Source organism: Drosophila erecta, unplaced genomic scaffold (assembly GCF_003286155.1).
Source record: "Drosophila erecta strain 14021-0224.00,06,07 unplaced genomic scaffold, DereRS2 tig00000055-arrow-pilon, whole genome shotgun sequence".
NCBI classification, from domain to species: Eukaryota; Metazoa; Arthropoda; class Insecta; order Diptera; family Drosophilidae; genus Drosophila; species Drosophila erecta.
In genome coordinates, this window is record NW_020825200.1 from 9745481 (window position 1) to 9763088 (window position 17608).

At 42.1% G+C, this 17608-nt stretch overlaps 1 protein-coding gene across 15 annotated transcripts in view; it reads left to right on the plus strand.

Annotated features, from left to right (window-relative positions):
• Nucleotides 1–17608, plus strand: part of LOC6542747 (serine-rich adhesin for platelets) — a 35498-nt gene that overhangs the window by 7929 nt on the left and 9961 nt on the right. For 6 of the 15 annotated variants that reach the window (XM_026978455.1, XM_001969211.3, XM_026978460.1 and 3 more), the window contains exons 2-3: nt 9399–9912; nt 17051–17557. In XM_026978455.1, coding sequence (XP_026834256.1) covers nt 9676–9912; nt 17051–17557 — 744 coding nt within the window. In that variant the 5' untranslated portion in view covers nt 9399–9675. Of the gene's footprint in view, nt 1–9178; nt 9913–17050; nt 17558–17608 lie in introns of all 15 variants that reach the window. The other 9 variants (XM_026978457.1, XM_026978451.1, XM_026978452.1 and 6 more) reach the window with 4 other exon arrangements.

Here is a 17608-nt window from a genome sequence, read left to right on the forward strand (position 1 = left end):
TTTAAACAGAAAAAAAAAAAATAACTGGAATTTTCGGGACTAGAAAATAATTCAAGTATATGAAATATACCATGTTTTGAGGTAGTTTATTATTTGATTTTAGAACCTATTCTTACTTTCCAATTGATATACCCCGCAAGGAAGTGCCTGAGCACGGCAATCAAAAGACACCTTGAAATGATTTCTCACACAGCGAGACAGAGATGGCCAAAACCGGGCAGTTTGGGCCCTAACAAGCTGCAGCACTTAGGATGCTCTGGCCAAGACCCCTTCTTTGGATTCTTCTGGCTCCGATTCTGGCGGAGGAGAGCCGTGTGCCAATGGCTGTTTGTTTAAGGCCTTGGTTAGCTTTAAAAGGAGCTGGAGCTTATTTCCTGCTGCTGTTGCTTTGCCATTCTGCACAGTCAGTTCAAAGAGGCATCCTTTTGTCTTTTGGCCAAAAGGCATCAGAGCTTGTTAGCCAGCCAGTCCAGCTGCTGTCTGTTTTCTGCCATTTCAAGTTTGTCGCTTGTACGTACCACGTACTTGCAGTATTGACCATTTTAAGCCTTTTAAGTACACTTTGGTCATTGTTAAGTACTTTTGCGTGTCAGGGGCGCATTCGAATCTACAGTTCTATGGTTGCCTTTGGGGGCACATGTTTTACCTGGTTATTTATGGGAAAAGTGTCAGTGCTAATCAAACGGCTGAATCACAATCTATTTGGTATGTGCATTGCGTTGTTGCGAGCTCGTATTGTATTGGTCCCAAAAGGTCGAAGAACTAGAGTTTCCATAAAAAAGGAGATTCTACCATGTTCCGTGCACTTTTGGGTCCATCCGCCAACGGCGATTCGGATCTTAAAAGCAAAGACGTGCAGTGGTAGTGTCAGGCTAGTTTTTGGCCATTTTAACTACCAGTTCCTTGATATGGCTGCCTCCATTCCCAATCCCATAAACTGCAGTTTTATGGCCAGCGTGTGGCGACTCATGCGGAATAATCCAAATGACGCAATATGCCGACAATTCCAGCCACAATTCGTTTGATCTTTTTGCACAGGCACGTGTGGCACGAAAAAATTTGTCATCGCCCACGCAACGGGATTATGATAGAACTCTTGGAAATCTGATCTTTAGCTCTCGTTCATTGACTGACATCCATCAGAGCCCAATTCGCGGCTCTGGTCAACCTAACCTAACCTTTCCCAATTGGAGATCTGGCCAACTGATGGCGCAGCCTAGCCAAACAAGTTGTCCGGGTCAACGATTCATGACTTAACGGCGAAATCAGAAAAAAAAATATATAAAGTCGCAAACCGTGTGACGGACAATCAATATGGAAATTAGCGAAGAAGAAAAGAAGATATAACGTAATCGGAGCTGGAAATTAAGCCTTCTTTCTGATCAAATAAGATCACCAACACATAGAAATTATAAAGAATAATTATCGGACAAATGTAGATAATCTTAGATCTTTATCACAAACTTTAAAGGATGTGTCAGCACTTTGAGTATAAAAACCTTAATGCACATGCAAATATGCAATCTCTGTGAAATCCAGAACGGTTTCTTTGAAGTTAAATATCCAGCAAACTAAACTACATTTCTTTAAAAACCCACTTACTCGGCAGTCAAGCAACGTAAAAATGAAGCTGTCATCGATTATCTGAATTATTTCCGCATGCAACTGTGAAACGACAAAACCGAAAAGCAAAATAAATAAATAATGAAAATTAATTTTTTTTTACCGAAACAAAGAATGAACAAAGAGCGAAGCGAAATTCCCTCAAAAGCATTTCAGCTGTCAAAAGCCTGTCAGTCTGACGGATTGCTCGACCGTTTTGTCTTTTATTTGGCCCTGTCTGTTTTTTCAGTCGGTTTTTCTCTTTCATTAAGTGCAACAAATGCCGCAGAGTTGCCCTTTGCGCTCGTTATTTCGTTTTGTCCAGACAAACGAAACGCAAATTACGCAAAAAAATACGAAATTAACCGTTAAGTTGTGTAATTTCAGCCAAAATGCTAACGGCAATTCATAATTTGTGTTTTAACAAGTCATTCAGCCGTATTAACTGGGATTTTTCTTCGCAGTTCTGGGATCAGTAAGTGAAAAAAACAAGAGACTCAAGCGACGAACTTCTCGAAATGGGCTCATGCAAGTTGTAAACCGATAATAAAGAACGATATTACTGTGACTCAATGGGGGAAATTTCATGACAAAACGAAAAGGCTGAAAAAATCACATTTTGTTTGTTTCACTACGTGGATGATTTCCAGTTTCCAGTTTTAATTAGCATATTGATGCGAGCAGCCATGGGACGGCAGCCAACTTTTGCCCCCAGTTCTTTCTGTCTGATGACGCCCCCACATTGCCCGATGATCAGCAAAGTAAAAAGCAAAGCAAAAATTAACTTTAATTTCCAACCGACCGGACCGTACCGTACCGACTTTGAGTGACCATCGGGGCGGCAGCAGACGCTAGAAAACTGGTTTCCTCTGACCAACAGATGTGACTCCGAATGCGTTTCCAACTGACACCGAGTGGCAGAAGGAGGCGGGATTGCTGGCTCTGGTGAAGATCTAAAGCTAAACATGGTATTATAAAGTGGAACGCCTTCAAAGTCAAGTTCAATGACGTACTCATGCCATCAAGTACTGAAAATACTCGCGGCAAGTATCAGGAAAGGTTCGGGCGATAAGATAGGTTGTTGTACAACCATAATCATATATGGCAATGACAAAGCAAACAAAAGCATCCAAAGCTAAGCTAAGCTTAGTTGGGCATAAGGCACCACAACAGCGGCAACGGCAAGTTGTTAAATAATTTATGTGATAAGGCTGATTGCGAATCGTGTTCAATTTGCATATCTAATAGGCCATAAACTGCTTCTGTTGCATGAAATTAGTCGCACAAAATGAGGAATACTCACCGTTCACCGTAGCATGGGAGCACTGAGCACTTTCCCCTTCCATTGTTAAGGAGATCCGAGTTCCCAAAGAACACTCCAATATTGTACTATTACCTGGTTTTCCTATACCGCTTTTGTCACGCCTGACAAATCACTTCACTTCTCTTCTGACTTTCTTCTGGCTGGGACTTAAATAAGTATCAAGTTATTTTACTCTTTACCGTGCATATAATTACGGTCAGAAGACTACTGCCATTCTGCTGCCGAAGTACTGCTCGCTTTTGCTTTCTGTTTAAGCCATGGCGCCCATTGTACCCGTTGTTTGTGCACCACAATTGACAGAAAAGCGACATGAAGAATGTGTCATAAAATGGTGCAAAATAAAGTGAACTGAAATCGGGAGAAATGTCAGAGATTTCTCACAGCAGCGGTAGCAAATGGTATCTGGTAGCAGCCGCCAGCTGTTGGGTGAAAGTCGTTTGCTTTTCGGTATTTCACTGTGCAGTGGGTACTTTAGATGTACTTGGGTGTATAATTTTCTGTAATGACATTGAAAGACACGATTGGTGTCGACGATTTGAAGAATGAAAGTTCTGTTTTCGGGCAAGGGAAACTTGTTGAATGCACTTATTTTGTCTTAAGTACGTCAGGTAAAAGCTCAAAGCAATATATACTTGCATAATGATACAAAATAAACGTTCTTTGGGACTAAAACTATTATTAATTAAATTTCCTTATAACTTTACTTGCTTGTATTTATATCTTGAGATCTGCAACTCACAATTTGAAAACTAAATTAGGTCCGGGTTTATAAAATATTGATGGTCTATTCGCAAAAATAATTCTAAATCAATCTTAAAAGCATATCTCTTGCTGTCAATTAACATTCTAAAAGCCGTGGGTGCTCGCCAGCAGGAGTCTTTCACCTAACTTAACTCCATTTATGCAAATGAAAGCCTAATCTATCTTAATCTGCAAGCAAAATTCGCACACCGCCCATGTCATTTATCATGGCATCCCCAACTTTATATGCAAATTTAGACACTATTTCTGTTTTGTTGCTTTCTTTCGGTATCTATGGCAAAATTTTGCATGTTTTTCTCTACCTTCTCCTGCCAAAATCGAAACCAATTAAAGCCAAACATAAGACTGGGGCGACAAATGCGCGCACACCGCATGTTCGAGGTGTTCAAGGCTAGAGATTAGCTGGCGACAAGAAATGAGCGACAAGCGGCGCAAATCAATCAGCAAATAGCGCCAAATTATTATGTAAATTATAATTTCTTACTGACCGCGTTGCGCGTTGTCCAAAAAGTAAAAGTGTTCAACAATGATGAAATTATGTTTCGGCGGCTGGCAAAAAGGAAACCATGAAAAATTCGCAAAAATATATGCTTACAGCTCATATTTCACTTAACCGACCCGGTCAAAATGTGAGCCGCAAGTCAAGGAGTTTGTGGGCCACCCAGCTGCTTCAGTTCGGCTCGGTTCCCTAGTAGGCGTCACTTGCAATTAAGTTTGGGCCCTGCAGCGACCCTTTCCACCGAAAACCCCATCCCATCATCCAGGCCATGTGCGGTAACCCCTTTTCGTTTTTCACTCGTTACGCTTCATTCAATATGCAGTTCCTGATTTTGATTCGCTTTTTCTTTTCGCTCTGTCTGTTCGCATTGCCAAACGGCTCATTTATTTTGTCACATTGGCGTCCGAAATGCATGTGGGAGCCCGAAAAAAAGAAGGGCGAAGCTGGGCCGCATACTCACATTTTGCGGCCTGATCGCTTAACTCCGATAAACGCTGGATGTTGGCTTTATTTATTGGCCTGTTTCACTTTCGGTGTAAGCCGCTGTGAGGGCGGTTTGTTGTAAATGTTGCCTGACAATTGCAGGCGCCGCGGCATGCAACTCAATTTGTTTGCCCCGCTGAATGGTATTTATGTGACGAACTTAACTTTAGTTCGCCAAGGCAGCTCTGTAATATGTTATTGTTAACTTGAATGTACTAGTGTCTGCTCAGTGACTCACCAAATGTTTGAATGTAAGTCAAAAATAAGTAATGACTGATTCAAAGTTGACAAAAACTTTTAAGTTTTAATAACTACTTACTATTTCATTCATATTTTCATGACTGAATTTCTCAATGTAAACACTTTTGATTGTTTACGCAGACATAGCGTTGTTTTAAGCTTACTGTTGATTCAGTCTTTGCTTGCTAATTTGAAACTCTAATATTTGGTTTCAAGCCAAAGGCAAGTGCAAGTGTTAAAGCCAACTATGAGATGGGTTAACACCAAAAATATGCATAATTTTCCAACTTTATAGAGCATCATAAATACTGAAGATGGTTGAAAACTTTCGAAAATTAGCTTTCAGCTTTTGCTTCAACAGAGAGTTGTTACACAAGTTGGATATAAAATTGCACATTACGCATACGCATCGTTTGCATATTACGCATACGCACTGACTTGTGTGCTGTGCCTGAGGTGCAGGTAGCGGAAAATTGATCGCACGGACTGCTTGTGGGCGTCAGCAGGAAATCATAAAATTACAATTTTCATTGGACGGAACAAGTAGATATATCATTATACTTATATCTATGATATGTCTGTACATTTGAGACACGGCAGCAAAAACAACGACCACAATTACCTGTTTCGTGGGCAGAGTGTGAATGGCTTAGGGGCTGGAACCTGTCTCTGCTTTTGGCACTCTGTCGGGCCCAAGTTATGTAATTGTGTAATACGAGTGAAATGCTCGAAGGAACCATTTACTTGAACCACAAACTGCAAATCATAGGTATGTAGTTTTCGCAAATGTCAACACGCTTACATCTCATTTGCCTAATTAAATAAAAATGAGAGAACACTCTGATACCTTTCACGGTTAAATCCAGTGCGAGTGCTGCTAATTGGCGGGCATCGTTACAATATTCCACCGTCTATATAATTAACCGATTTGCGCATTTGTCTGTAGCAGCGCATGTCTCATACGGAAGTCAAACAAAGACTCGAAGATTATTTTGCGTGTGACTAATAATGACGGCTAAACGAAGTCTGCCCCTGTCCAAGTTCAGTTTCGAGTAAGCAAATCTGAAAAAAATATTAAATATAAATTATTTTCCAAGCCTCACAAAAACCATTCAGTCGTAGTGTATTAAAAACCCAGCCCAGGCAATAAAAGACGGAAGCTTGCCTCAATTGTGGTTTTTTTCATATGTAGATAGGTATTCATATTTATGGTTAGATATATCAATAGACACATAGAGGCGTTGCTGTTCAATTGTGGCGGCGATCAAAAAGGTTTTTTATTCTGATAATTGAATTGTGGCAACGCAAAAAACTGCCTTTCTTAAAAAATGAAGCCAAACGTTAAGAATTGATTGAGACACACAAATCATAAGGTTAAAGATTACTGTTGAAAGGCAAAAGAGATAAATAAGAAATAAATAATAATAAGCGGGTGAGATTTTGGCAAACTTGCGTATGCCAAAATCAGAACAAGGGAAACAATTAATTGAAAAAAAGACAGCGAGAACTTGAAATGATTGATCAGATTAAATAACTGACAGTGAAGAATTTCACGTTTAACATATTTATAATAGTTTTCTTGAACTAAATTAATGCGAAGTAGGAATTGCAAAATTTACTCTGCAGCTGTTTTAGTTGCTTTGCAAGACAGCCTTTGTAAAAATAAAACTGACAATTTATTGTTGTGCCAACTTTTCTGTTCACACTTGTTGTCCAAGTCTTGTGGAGCGTGCTGCTTCTGTTTTTGTGTCGCACAAATCAAATTCAAATTAGAACACACGAAAAACACGCGAATGCGAGCCAATTATGCAAATTTTCAGCTGTCTAAAAGAAAAAGAACGATTTGCATATCGGTCAATTGTTGCACGATTTTCGTGGACTGCGCACGCGTTGCAAATACAGAAAAGTGTGAATTACAATTCCAGTTTCTCGCTTAAATTTTGTAACACCAATATTTTCCCTGTCACGCACTTTCAATGCCAATTAAACACCCTCATATCACTGCTGTCTGTTTTTACACTGCTCGTGTTTTTGTGTTTATTAATAAACATAAACGTATTGTTTTTGTCTCAGCCCACTCATTTCAAACTATTTTTAAATAAATTTCGAGTGGGTGGCGAAAAAATGTAATGCAAAGCCAAAAATGAGGGATTAACCTACATAGGGACACCTAACCCATGAAAAAACAACAACAAATCGAACGAATTTCTGGCGAATTACGCATCAAATTGATATTGAAATAACTGGAACCCAATACAAAATCAACCGCAGAAACCTCAAGCAAAATGACTTTCGTTTTGGCCAAGTATTGCAACGGAAATAACCGTTGTGAGCGGCCATAGCATTTTCAGTATTTCCTTACTGCGGTTGGGTGACAGTCAAACTGTAAAATATATAATAGAAATAATTACGCTGACCTTCATCGTCACATCAATGCTGGTATTGTGCCCAAAGTCGTCAAGTGGACGTGAACAACTCAAGTTGAAAATTGTATTTTTGTGGTTATTTCTTCCAATAGCTAGAATGCAACTACCAGCATCTCACTAAAAAAAAAAACTGGGAAAAAAGCGTTTAAGCGCAACGAAAGACATAGGCAACGAACTTGATCATCTCATTTAATACGTTTGGGTATGTAAGGCGCCAAAAACCTTAAATCAAAAATGTAAATATGATAACACTAATAAATTGGCCATGCTTACGCCCCAGTGCCCAGTTTCATGTCATTAAATTTATGCCAACGCTTAATTACACTAAATTACGCCTAATTAAATTTTAATTAACACAATCAACTAGGGCGCACACACTGGGATGCATAAACACAGAGTCACCAATGAAAACCGGCAAAACGTGTCCGAAATACGAATCCAATTTGTGAATGTGGAGTAAGTCTGCGTGCCGAAGAAAAAAATCGCAAAAAGAGTGCGCGGCCACAGTTTCGAGCAGCTTTTATTTCTAGCCAAAGTGCTAAAAGATTCAGCGACGCACTCGCCAAAACAGAAACCAAATCCAAAAACCAAAACGAGTGCAAGTTCAACGGGGAAAACGGGTTTCCACTCTTTGGGCATATGAGGAAGTTAATGGCTGAGCAGCTCGACTAACGAAAGCCAACAGCCAGCAAGCGAGTCGAGCTGTGGAAAATTTAGTAACAGTTACTATTTAGCGGTCGGCCAGAGCTGCATAAAATATTTGGAAAATTGGTTTTCTCTCCCCTTTCGTGGGTGTTTTTGGCGGAGGAGGAGGGTGCTGTCCGCCCAATTGCATCCGCTGGTTTTCTTTCCACTTGGGTCTTCGGGATGTGGATTGGGCCAAATGAGACTTTTTTCTTCGTTTTATTTTTTGTTTAATGTTGCCAGAGCTATAAAACACACGTATTTCAGTGTTAATGTCGACCGGCACTTATTTGGACAGTCCTAATGGGGGGAAACAGTGGGGTGATGATGGTTTTTTAAGAATGAAAAATGTACTTATTGTCAATAAGTAACTGGTAATATTATTATTAAAAAATAAAATAAATTCAAGGTAGCATTCATTTTAGAAATATGGAACAAATTTTTCACATAACGAAAGACTTAGGCAACGAACTTGATTTCCCAATTTTAAAAATTTTCCAAACGCATATATGTCTGTATTTAGTAAATCGAATTACGTGACCAAAACTCCATTAATTTTGTCATATATCTACCGAACTGAAATCATTAGCTTATCCCAATAACTTTTGGTAACCTTAACCTTACCTTGATGACCAACCACTGTGCCCCAAAATAAATGAAGTTCTTGCATAACTTTGACAATTACAAATGATGTGTCTGACATATGACGACAACACCAAAAAAATAGCCACGCATTGGGGATGCGGACTTATCGCCCGACTACCTGAAATAATAATGAAACAGCAGAATAAATTGAATTAAAAAGAGAAACAACAAGTGGACACACATGTCCGCGATTAACTGAGGGGTCTCTGAGGCGGAAATAGACTGTGACATCCGCTGACAGCGGGAGAGGGGATTCAAAAGAATCCAAGCCTCTGCCGCTGGCGGCTATCAGTCTCAATGAGTATAGCACTGTCTATAGACTCGTCTCATATCCGCTGGACGTTGGCCGCAAATTTAATTAGAAATCTGCACGACGGCGGGTTAAAGCACTTTTACTTCCGCTAGAGATCAGCAAAAGACACATATACATGTATACCATATACCCTATATATCCACACTTTGCAACATAATTAACTAACGAAAATTCTGTTTACTTTGTTCTTGTCATTTCAGCACACACAAAACACCAAAGGCACACAGAGGGGTCTCAAATTAGACCGTGAAAGCCACAAAGCAAATAGTTAGCAAAGCGTGCAAAAAGAAAAGCCGAGGAAATTATTATAGGTGTTGTGGTATGAGAGGAGGTGGCAGCAGCCACGTGCACACAGTAGCAGGGCTAGAATAGCTAGAAAATTATTATTATGATAATGAATTAAAGTTGCCATTAATTTAGCCAAAACGGAACGGAGCGCGAACGCGAATGAGGCCTGAGAAGCGGCCACGAACAGCTAGACGGTAGCATAATAACAATAAATAATAATTTGAAATAGGCGAGCAGCAGAAAGCAGAAGAAGACGACCACAAAGCACTGGCCAAGTGCAGCCTCCCGTTTCCCGAGGAGCAGCCAGCAAAGCAGCAAGAGAAAAATATAAAGCGGAAAAGGCAGCTCGAGCGCATCGAGCGTGCAAATTAAAAGCGCACCACAGTAGCCCCAGCTCCATCTTCTCGACATGGAAGTGGCCACAACAAACAATCACAGTCAGAGCCATCATCATCATCATCAGCATCAGCTTCATCATCATCATCTGCAGCCGACGACGGTGATCGGTGGAGCGGGGGGCTCCAGGTCCCCCTTCCAGAGGGAGGTGCGTGAATGGCAACGCATCGATCCCCATACCGGAGCCCTTTTCAGCGGACGCTTGGAGGCAGACCGCTGGATAAACGGACCGCTGAACAGCTACGGCAAGGTGAGTGTCCACGGAGGTGTCTACTAAAGGTGGCAGCGTGATCCGGAGTTGCCCATCAGTGGGCTTGTTTCCGGGAATATACGCAATCTGTGGCCCATATAGGTCTCAAGAAACCCTAAAACCTAAATTGAAGAATTTTCCTATAACTCTATATATTAGGTGGAGTAAAATATATTTTTTTGTTCCACACTTCACCAATTTTCAGCTTCTTGAAATAAGCCCTAAAAAATGACTTTCTGGGTTTTAGTAAAAACCAGTAGCACTTCTACCACTCACGAGCTAAGCACTCATCCCTGAAATATGGCCCCGACCACAATGCGATTACTTTTGGCTCTGATTGATGGAACCAGTGGCTCCAGTCCATGAGGCTGCTAGCTCTAGTCTGCACAGCTCCCCTCGGGTCTAGACCTAATTGCTGGGCTCTCTGTTTGTCCATCGTATTTTAAATGAAATTGAAAGGTCCAGACTCTCTAAATGGGAAGGCGTTCACTAATTTAGCAGAGTCTGCGGCAATTGCGGCTTGATTGCTAGTTTCGGTTTCCTTGCTGTTCGATTTTAATCAGTTAATAGTTTATTTAGTTGAATACCCAAAGCTTGGAACCGTGAGTTTGCAACCAGAAACAGAAGTTGATCGATTAAGGTGCATAAGGTACACATTCAAAACGAAAATAAGCGAAGTAGTTAAAAGCAACTTTGTTGTTTAATGTGAGTAACATATGATGAGTAGATTGCTTAGCTCTTGAGAAATGTAAGCGCAATTAAATTCAACACAAATTCTCCAGATGAAAACTCAAGCATCTGGCTTTCAATAATTCGGCAAGAACGTAACGCTAACTACGCATAGCATAGTTAATCGCTTGAAAACTCGTCAGCTGCTCGATGGTCGTTACTGACTACCGCAATTTCGATAAGCCAGTTGAGACTGTTTTGCGTGTCAGACGGCTTTTACCCAAGTGTCTACTAAACCACAGACATCGACTTGGACTTGGACGAAGATTCGTTGACCGTTTTTACTCAACCATAATTAACAGGTCACACGCATGGCTCTGATAAGTTGGATGCGAGTTCCGATTGCTGCTGAATAGGAGAAGTAAAATACAATTATAGAAAGGAAAGAAAATTAAAGAGCTTTAACGCAGTTGCACACGCTGTGCCACTTACGATTCGATTTCGCATCGGAGAGTTTTTCAGCAAGAGGCGAAACACTTCTGGTGTTTTCGGTACGTCCGCACTTAATTAATTCGCGCTATTCTTCTGCAGATTTCAGATTTCACTTGTCTTTCGGCTACGCTTCAGCATTGATTGCTCTAGAATTTGTCGGTTAATTATAAATGCCTTTGGCTGGATGGCACATCAGCACTTCGGGGCCTATCGTTAATTTTATGCTATTTCATCCACTGGCAGCCGTCATCAACCTGGCCCATCATCATCATCTGGCCATGTGGCCATCTAGTCATGTAGTGGCAGTGTGTGTGGGGCCAAGTTGGATGGAGTTCGCGCCTCGATAGCTCGGCCCAGAACCAAATCAAAATAGAATCTGGGATCTTAGTTCGTGGCTGTGCTCGTGGTCCGGTCAAACTGAAATAGCCCAACATACTTAACGAGATCTGGACTTTAAGATACTCTAGCCAACTGCGAGCTATTCGCTTTGGTCTGCCCGGGAACGTCCATCAAATGCAATGACATCATGGCTTTGGTATGGCCGCACTCGAACTGAAGAGATTGATCCAAATAATTAAGTGATTTTTTGCTCTAACTGAATGCTGATCGGCTTACGAAACAATAGAATATCCTATTGCCCCAATGGTGAGATCATGGCGAAATATCTGAAGACTGCTGACCTTAGGTTTGCCCAGCTATCCGAGAAATTTCTCTGACATTTTAGGCTATTAGAATATTTATCTCTACTCATATTTGGGAGCAGCGCCCAAAAATTGAAGACCATACATAATTGAAGAAATTGAAGCTTTATTTCCGTAGTAACGATCGATCGAACGCGGTTCAGTTCAAAGTTGACATTTTAAATGCATTCTTCCTGCAGCCAAATTCGAGATCATTTAATGGCCCCACAATCACTCAATTTGGCAACTGTTACATTCACCCGATCAGTGTTGATATGCCCTTTTGAGCCATACTTTATGGCTGCAGGGTATTCCGTGGAGAAACACCGAGACCCGAAGAAAAATACCTCGGAAAGTTGTTTCATTCCGCTGACTTTGTATCTTATCGCGATTGAACTTTGTTGCCACTGCGACTGACGATGCTGTGAGCCTGGCCAAAAGATGAAAGGGTAATAGAGTGGGGGAATGGCTGTGGAAGCGATCAATACAATCAATTGGAAACGATCAGTCGAAAGAAGACACCAAGTCCTTGCCAGTGATGGGAAAATGTATCCTCCTTTCGCTTGAATACAATTTATGCTATAAAATGTAATGAAAACCCGAGAAGAATTGTAGGGCTCACTCAAGTTTTTAAAAATATACAAATATTTTTCAATATGTTATAAGGAAGTTATATATTCACAAATCTAACTACTTCCTACTTTTTGAACAAAATATCAATAGATATTTGTAGTCTTTTTAGTAGCGGAATTATTTTAAATATTTATTTCAGTCTAAGTCACATTTCTAAACAGAAATGCAGAGCTAGAAGCTGGCCATCGCTGGTCCTAGCCCGCATTAGTTTCAGTTTAAAGAGCTCGACTCGGCGCTTTTTGATGGCCAAGTCCGGGATTTATATCACCGATGTCCCGCTGTTCATTCGAAGCGCTTTTGCCGACAAAGACAAAGTCAAAGGCAGCGATTGCCGCCACGGATCGCAGGGAAATCAATTTGGCAATAGCCATTATCCAATATCGAATTGCCACGGTCTAGACCAGAGCAGATCTCCATGCAGACGCACCCAGACACCGTTAGGCAGCCAGATGGACGGATCAGGGATCTCCTGACAACTTCTTCATTAGCATTATGGTTGGCGGCTTGTGAAGAAGGAAAAGCAAGGCAAGGCAAGACAGAAATTTACATTTTGCAAGATTCTTTTTGGTGTGCAGCATGCAAGCGCAGCAGAGTTTGAATTATTTGCTAGCAGTTGCAGTTGGCTCGCAGTTGGGGTTTCAGTTGCTGGCCATGTTGCCACAATGTTGCCGCCTAACGGTACCGGGCCGCTGGCAATGCCGCCGCCTTTGTGGGTCACTGGGTTGCCACAAGTCTAACAAGAAAAGAAAAAAAGAAAACATAAATAAAATCCAGAGATGCTGCCCGCGGAGAAGATGCAACCGGCCGCTCACGGGACTTACCTGTGGTCAACTACCAGCATTTCATTTGTCTTTCTACCCGAGTGCTCTTCAAGCCATTTGGCCGACACACGTAAATTACTTGCAACTAATTGAGGATGTCAACTGACGTGTCTTGCCGCAATTAAGTGTTTCCTCTGCCGCTAATGAACTCCACACCGAGACAGAAGTGAGTTTGAGGTGCAGGTGGCAGGGGAGTCAATGACGCAAAGATAGGCACTCTTATGATTATGATAGACTGCACTCAAAAGCTCGAGCATATATAGAGATATAAAGCCAACGAGATCGTGACAGAAATAATGCATTCACAAATGCATATTATTATGGCTTAAACCACAGGTCGTAAGGCATGCGGTTCACAAAATGGCACAAACCAGGACAGAAAATACTTCACAGTGCACTGTGGTGAAACATAGTTCTCAGAAACATAGTTCATATGAGTCATTTAGCACGACCTTGACTAAATGCTCAGTTACATATGCCTGAATCATAGAAAGACTACTTTTACAAGTATTTTGCATGAATTTGTCAAAATTGGACCAGGCATGGTTTTGAACTGAAATAAAATGTTGCCAAGGAAAATGAAAGCTCTGTTTAAATGCACATGACATGAAACCGTATAGGTATATGAAGAATTAACCATTTATGAATCGAAGACCCTACTTTCCTTTTGCCATTATCTAGTGCCAAGAGGCCGAATCCCACTGTGCAGTGCTCTGCTGCAAAGTACCAAAGTCAGTGCCAGCTAAAAATAAAAAGAGTGAATGGTTTGGCATGTCTATGCCGACGATCTGTGCGAACTGGCAGCCAGAAAAGGTAGGAAAGGTAGGAAAGGCGACATGCATGCCACGAACTGGAGGACATATGGACATGGGCCGGACTGTGTGGACTGTATGCCACATGGACGACACGGACGTACATGGAAGAGGCGGAGGCAGCGGCAGCGGCAGCGGCAGAGTCACAGAGTCACACGGCAGAAGTCGGAGTCGGGAGATAGACAGTCAATCTTATGGCCACAGACAGACGAACACGACCAGGCAGACGACTGCGACTGGGACCATGATGATGATGATGGTGCAGCATCATTAAATTCGTTTCAAGCGCAGGCAGCAAAATATTTCGGCACATCCATGAACTGAACAAAATATTTGGATCTTTAAATGTGATTGTTCAAATGGTACGAATTTTGGTTGATGTTTCATTTATATATTTATAACTTGTTAATTGCTAATTGTTAATTGCCTTTCGAATGTGGAAATAGTGGCAATATTTTCAAGCGATTTTTATCAGTGTAGAGCCGATAGCCAAGTCTTCCTCTACATCATCACGACTTTGGCTGGCATATAATATATGCGAGTGCTGGGCTCCGTGGAAGTCGTGGCAAGTCTCTGCATTTCATTGAACCTTCAACTTGACTTTGCGCTTCGCTTCGGTTCGGTTCGGTTCGGTTCAGTTCGGAGCGGTTTTGGATCCAGCGCTTTCAATTATGTGGTTTCCTTTTTTTTGGCTGGGTGTACATCATCAGCTGGTCGTTGGAGGCTGTACAAGATCATGACACTGATCGCTGGCTGGCTGATTTTGGCCAGGCCGGAATAATTCATTTACAGTTGGCTTTCATTGCTCGCCAGCTGTTGCCGTGATTGAGCCACCCCCTGGGCCATGCAGATTGGTACCGAACAGCTTAATTAGCCTGGCCAAGATCAAGACCAGCCAACCAGCCAACCAGGCAACCAGCCTACACATGCTGGCCTAAACAAAATCGGCGCAGCCAGCTGGAAAATCAGCGAGCCAGCGAAAAGAGGTCATCGATAGATAGACAGGCATACACATATTGCGGCGTTCACTCCGTAGGAAATTGCGAGGCATTAAGGAAAAGCGGTCCCAGATCGCCAAGAGTCCCCTTCTGACCATCGTGAGAAACTCCGGCAGAACGTGCATGGCCGCGGGTGCCAAACTGGGCTTATAATTTATGTCTGCCACGCTATTCTGCACTCTTTTCAGTTCAGCTTTTTTCAGTCCAAATCCCAAGGATGAGTGTGACTTTAGGGAGCCGCTGAAATTATTATGCATTGTCCGTTTGCCCTCGGGTCAGTGGGAAGCTTGCAGACCTGAGTGCCGAATTAAAATCACTAGCCGGGCGGAAATCGAAGCACACTGAACTGTACTGAATAGGTGAAACCGCCAGTTGGAGAACTTTGAAAGGGATAGCCCTGAACTCGTACAACGTGCAATCATAAAATATAAAGCCTTAAAACTTCACAGAATTGGCGTATTCCTTATTTATGTTCCGTTCTTTGTTCAGCGACCCGTAAAAATTCCCATCTAATGAAGCTAATTACCAAGAGTATAACCACAGAAATGAAATTCGCCATTCGCCGAGTTATGAGTTACAGCACAAAAAAGACAAGACTTCAAGTGAGAAGCCAGAACAGTGAGGTGACTCAACCTACAACTTGCATACAATATGCAATTTTCTTTGTTTCGACCCGCCCGGTGAACATTCAAATTTTTATATTCTATATAAACAATGCTGCACTTTGACTCATAGTCAAATGTGCGGCTGCATTTTGGTCATTGACACGAATACGTCGCGAACTGGACAACCGGCGGGTTAAAGTTTTCATTTGGCGCACATTATGCATTTTAGCACCATAAATCATCAATGCATTCGATTGCCACAATCGATCTTTTGGCCAGTTCGATTCGAGTGTGTTTTGTATTTCTTTTTCTGTTGCTTACCTTCGATGGTGTGTCATGGCACGATCCAATGAACGGATCTGCTAATTGTTCTGGTCTATGCACAAAGGAAAATGTATAATTGACGAATATTTTCTTATTAGTTCGAATTAGTCTTAGCCAAATAAACTCTGTTATAAATAAATGACACTGTCATTCCAGAGCATCATACAGTTACTTACTGTAAAGTAATTTATCTTGCAGCTTCATCAAGCTGTATTTTTAAAATATTTGTCATTGGTTTTGGTCTTTTAGCAGGAAAGTGGACTATTTCTGAAAAGTTAATCGTTCAAGGAAACATTTGTTTTTAAACCCCTTTTTTTGAGTGCACCCACACAAAAGGGTGCAGTTGCTGTTTTGTTTGCGCTGCAATTGCAGTTGCTCTCCAGAGTCTTTTGATTTGTGGCTGGCGTTTGGTCACGTGTGCCAGGCGGGGGAACTGAGCTGAGCACGCCCAGCTGTCGAGATAAGAGGCATCTAGCCATTTTGGAGGGGCCACTCGGAGCGAGGGGACCGGAGTGGCTGACGGTCAAGTGTTTCGTCTGGCAACTTTCATACGCCCCGTTGCCAACAGCCGAATGCCATGCGACAAAGCACTTTTACGCCTCGCATGGGACACACCCACACCCGCGATGGAGTGTGGACAATCACATCGCGATCGCCTGTTTAATGTTTTGTTTATCTTACTGTGCACCCATTTAAATGCTATTATCGGTAAGAAATCGATATAGCCAGGCTACATCATCTCTTGATGTATTAATCAGATCAGGCAGTGTGGAAGTTGCAGTCTATCTAAAATTATGAGTGCAATGGAATACGTTTAAAACAGAATATGGAATATGCTATTATGCTATTATAAAGTATAATATTATAAGAAATCGATATAGCCAGGCATCTCTAAAAGTCTATCTAAAATTGGATACGATACAATGGCATACGTTTAAAACAGAATTACTAAGCACACACCAACTAAATTCTAGAAAATCCTTACTAAAACCGTAATGCTACACTATGTTTGTATTAACAGCATGATAAATCCCCCTGAAGCATCCAACATCCAACATTATCCTGCCACCACTGAAGCCCCGTCTCTCTCCGCTCTCTCCCCAGATATCCGACTCCCAAAACATCTCACAGCCGAATGGCACACAGCACACGCAGCGCAAACAGTTGGAGGTGCTGAAGGCCCGCACCGCCAACGGCGCCATGCAGGTGATCCGCACCCAGACCGTGCAAAAGAGCTCGTCCTCGTGGTCCTCCTCCACATCCACCACCACCACATCCACCACCCACCACCGCACGAGCCAGAGCAATGGCCACGATCCACCTCCAAAGCCCACTATCCTATCCCCCATCAGCCAGGGTGTTGACATCTGCGAGCTTAGCGACAGTGGCAGCGATGCTGGCATTGTTTGTGCAGCATCCGCAGCCACATCCGCAGCCACATCCGCCCCCGCATCCGCACTGAGCCAGGAGCTAATCGACGATCATGTTGATTTTGTTGTGATTAATGGCGAGGGGAGCGATAAAGAGGACGCTGCCGACGAGCCTCTGCACAGAGGCTGCCACAATTTGTTACCCGATACGGCTCCAAGTCTGAAATTAAGCAATCTAATGGTAAGTTTGAGCCAGGCTCAAATGCAGTAGTCCACAGTCAGGGTCTCGTTT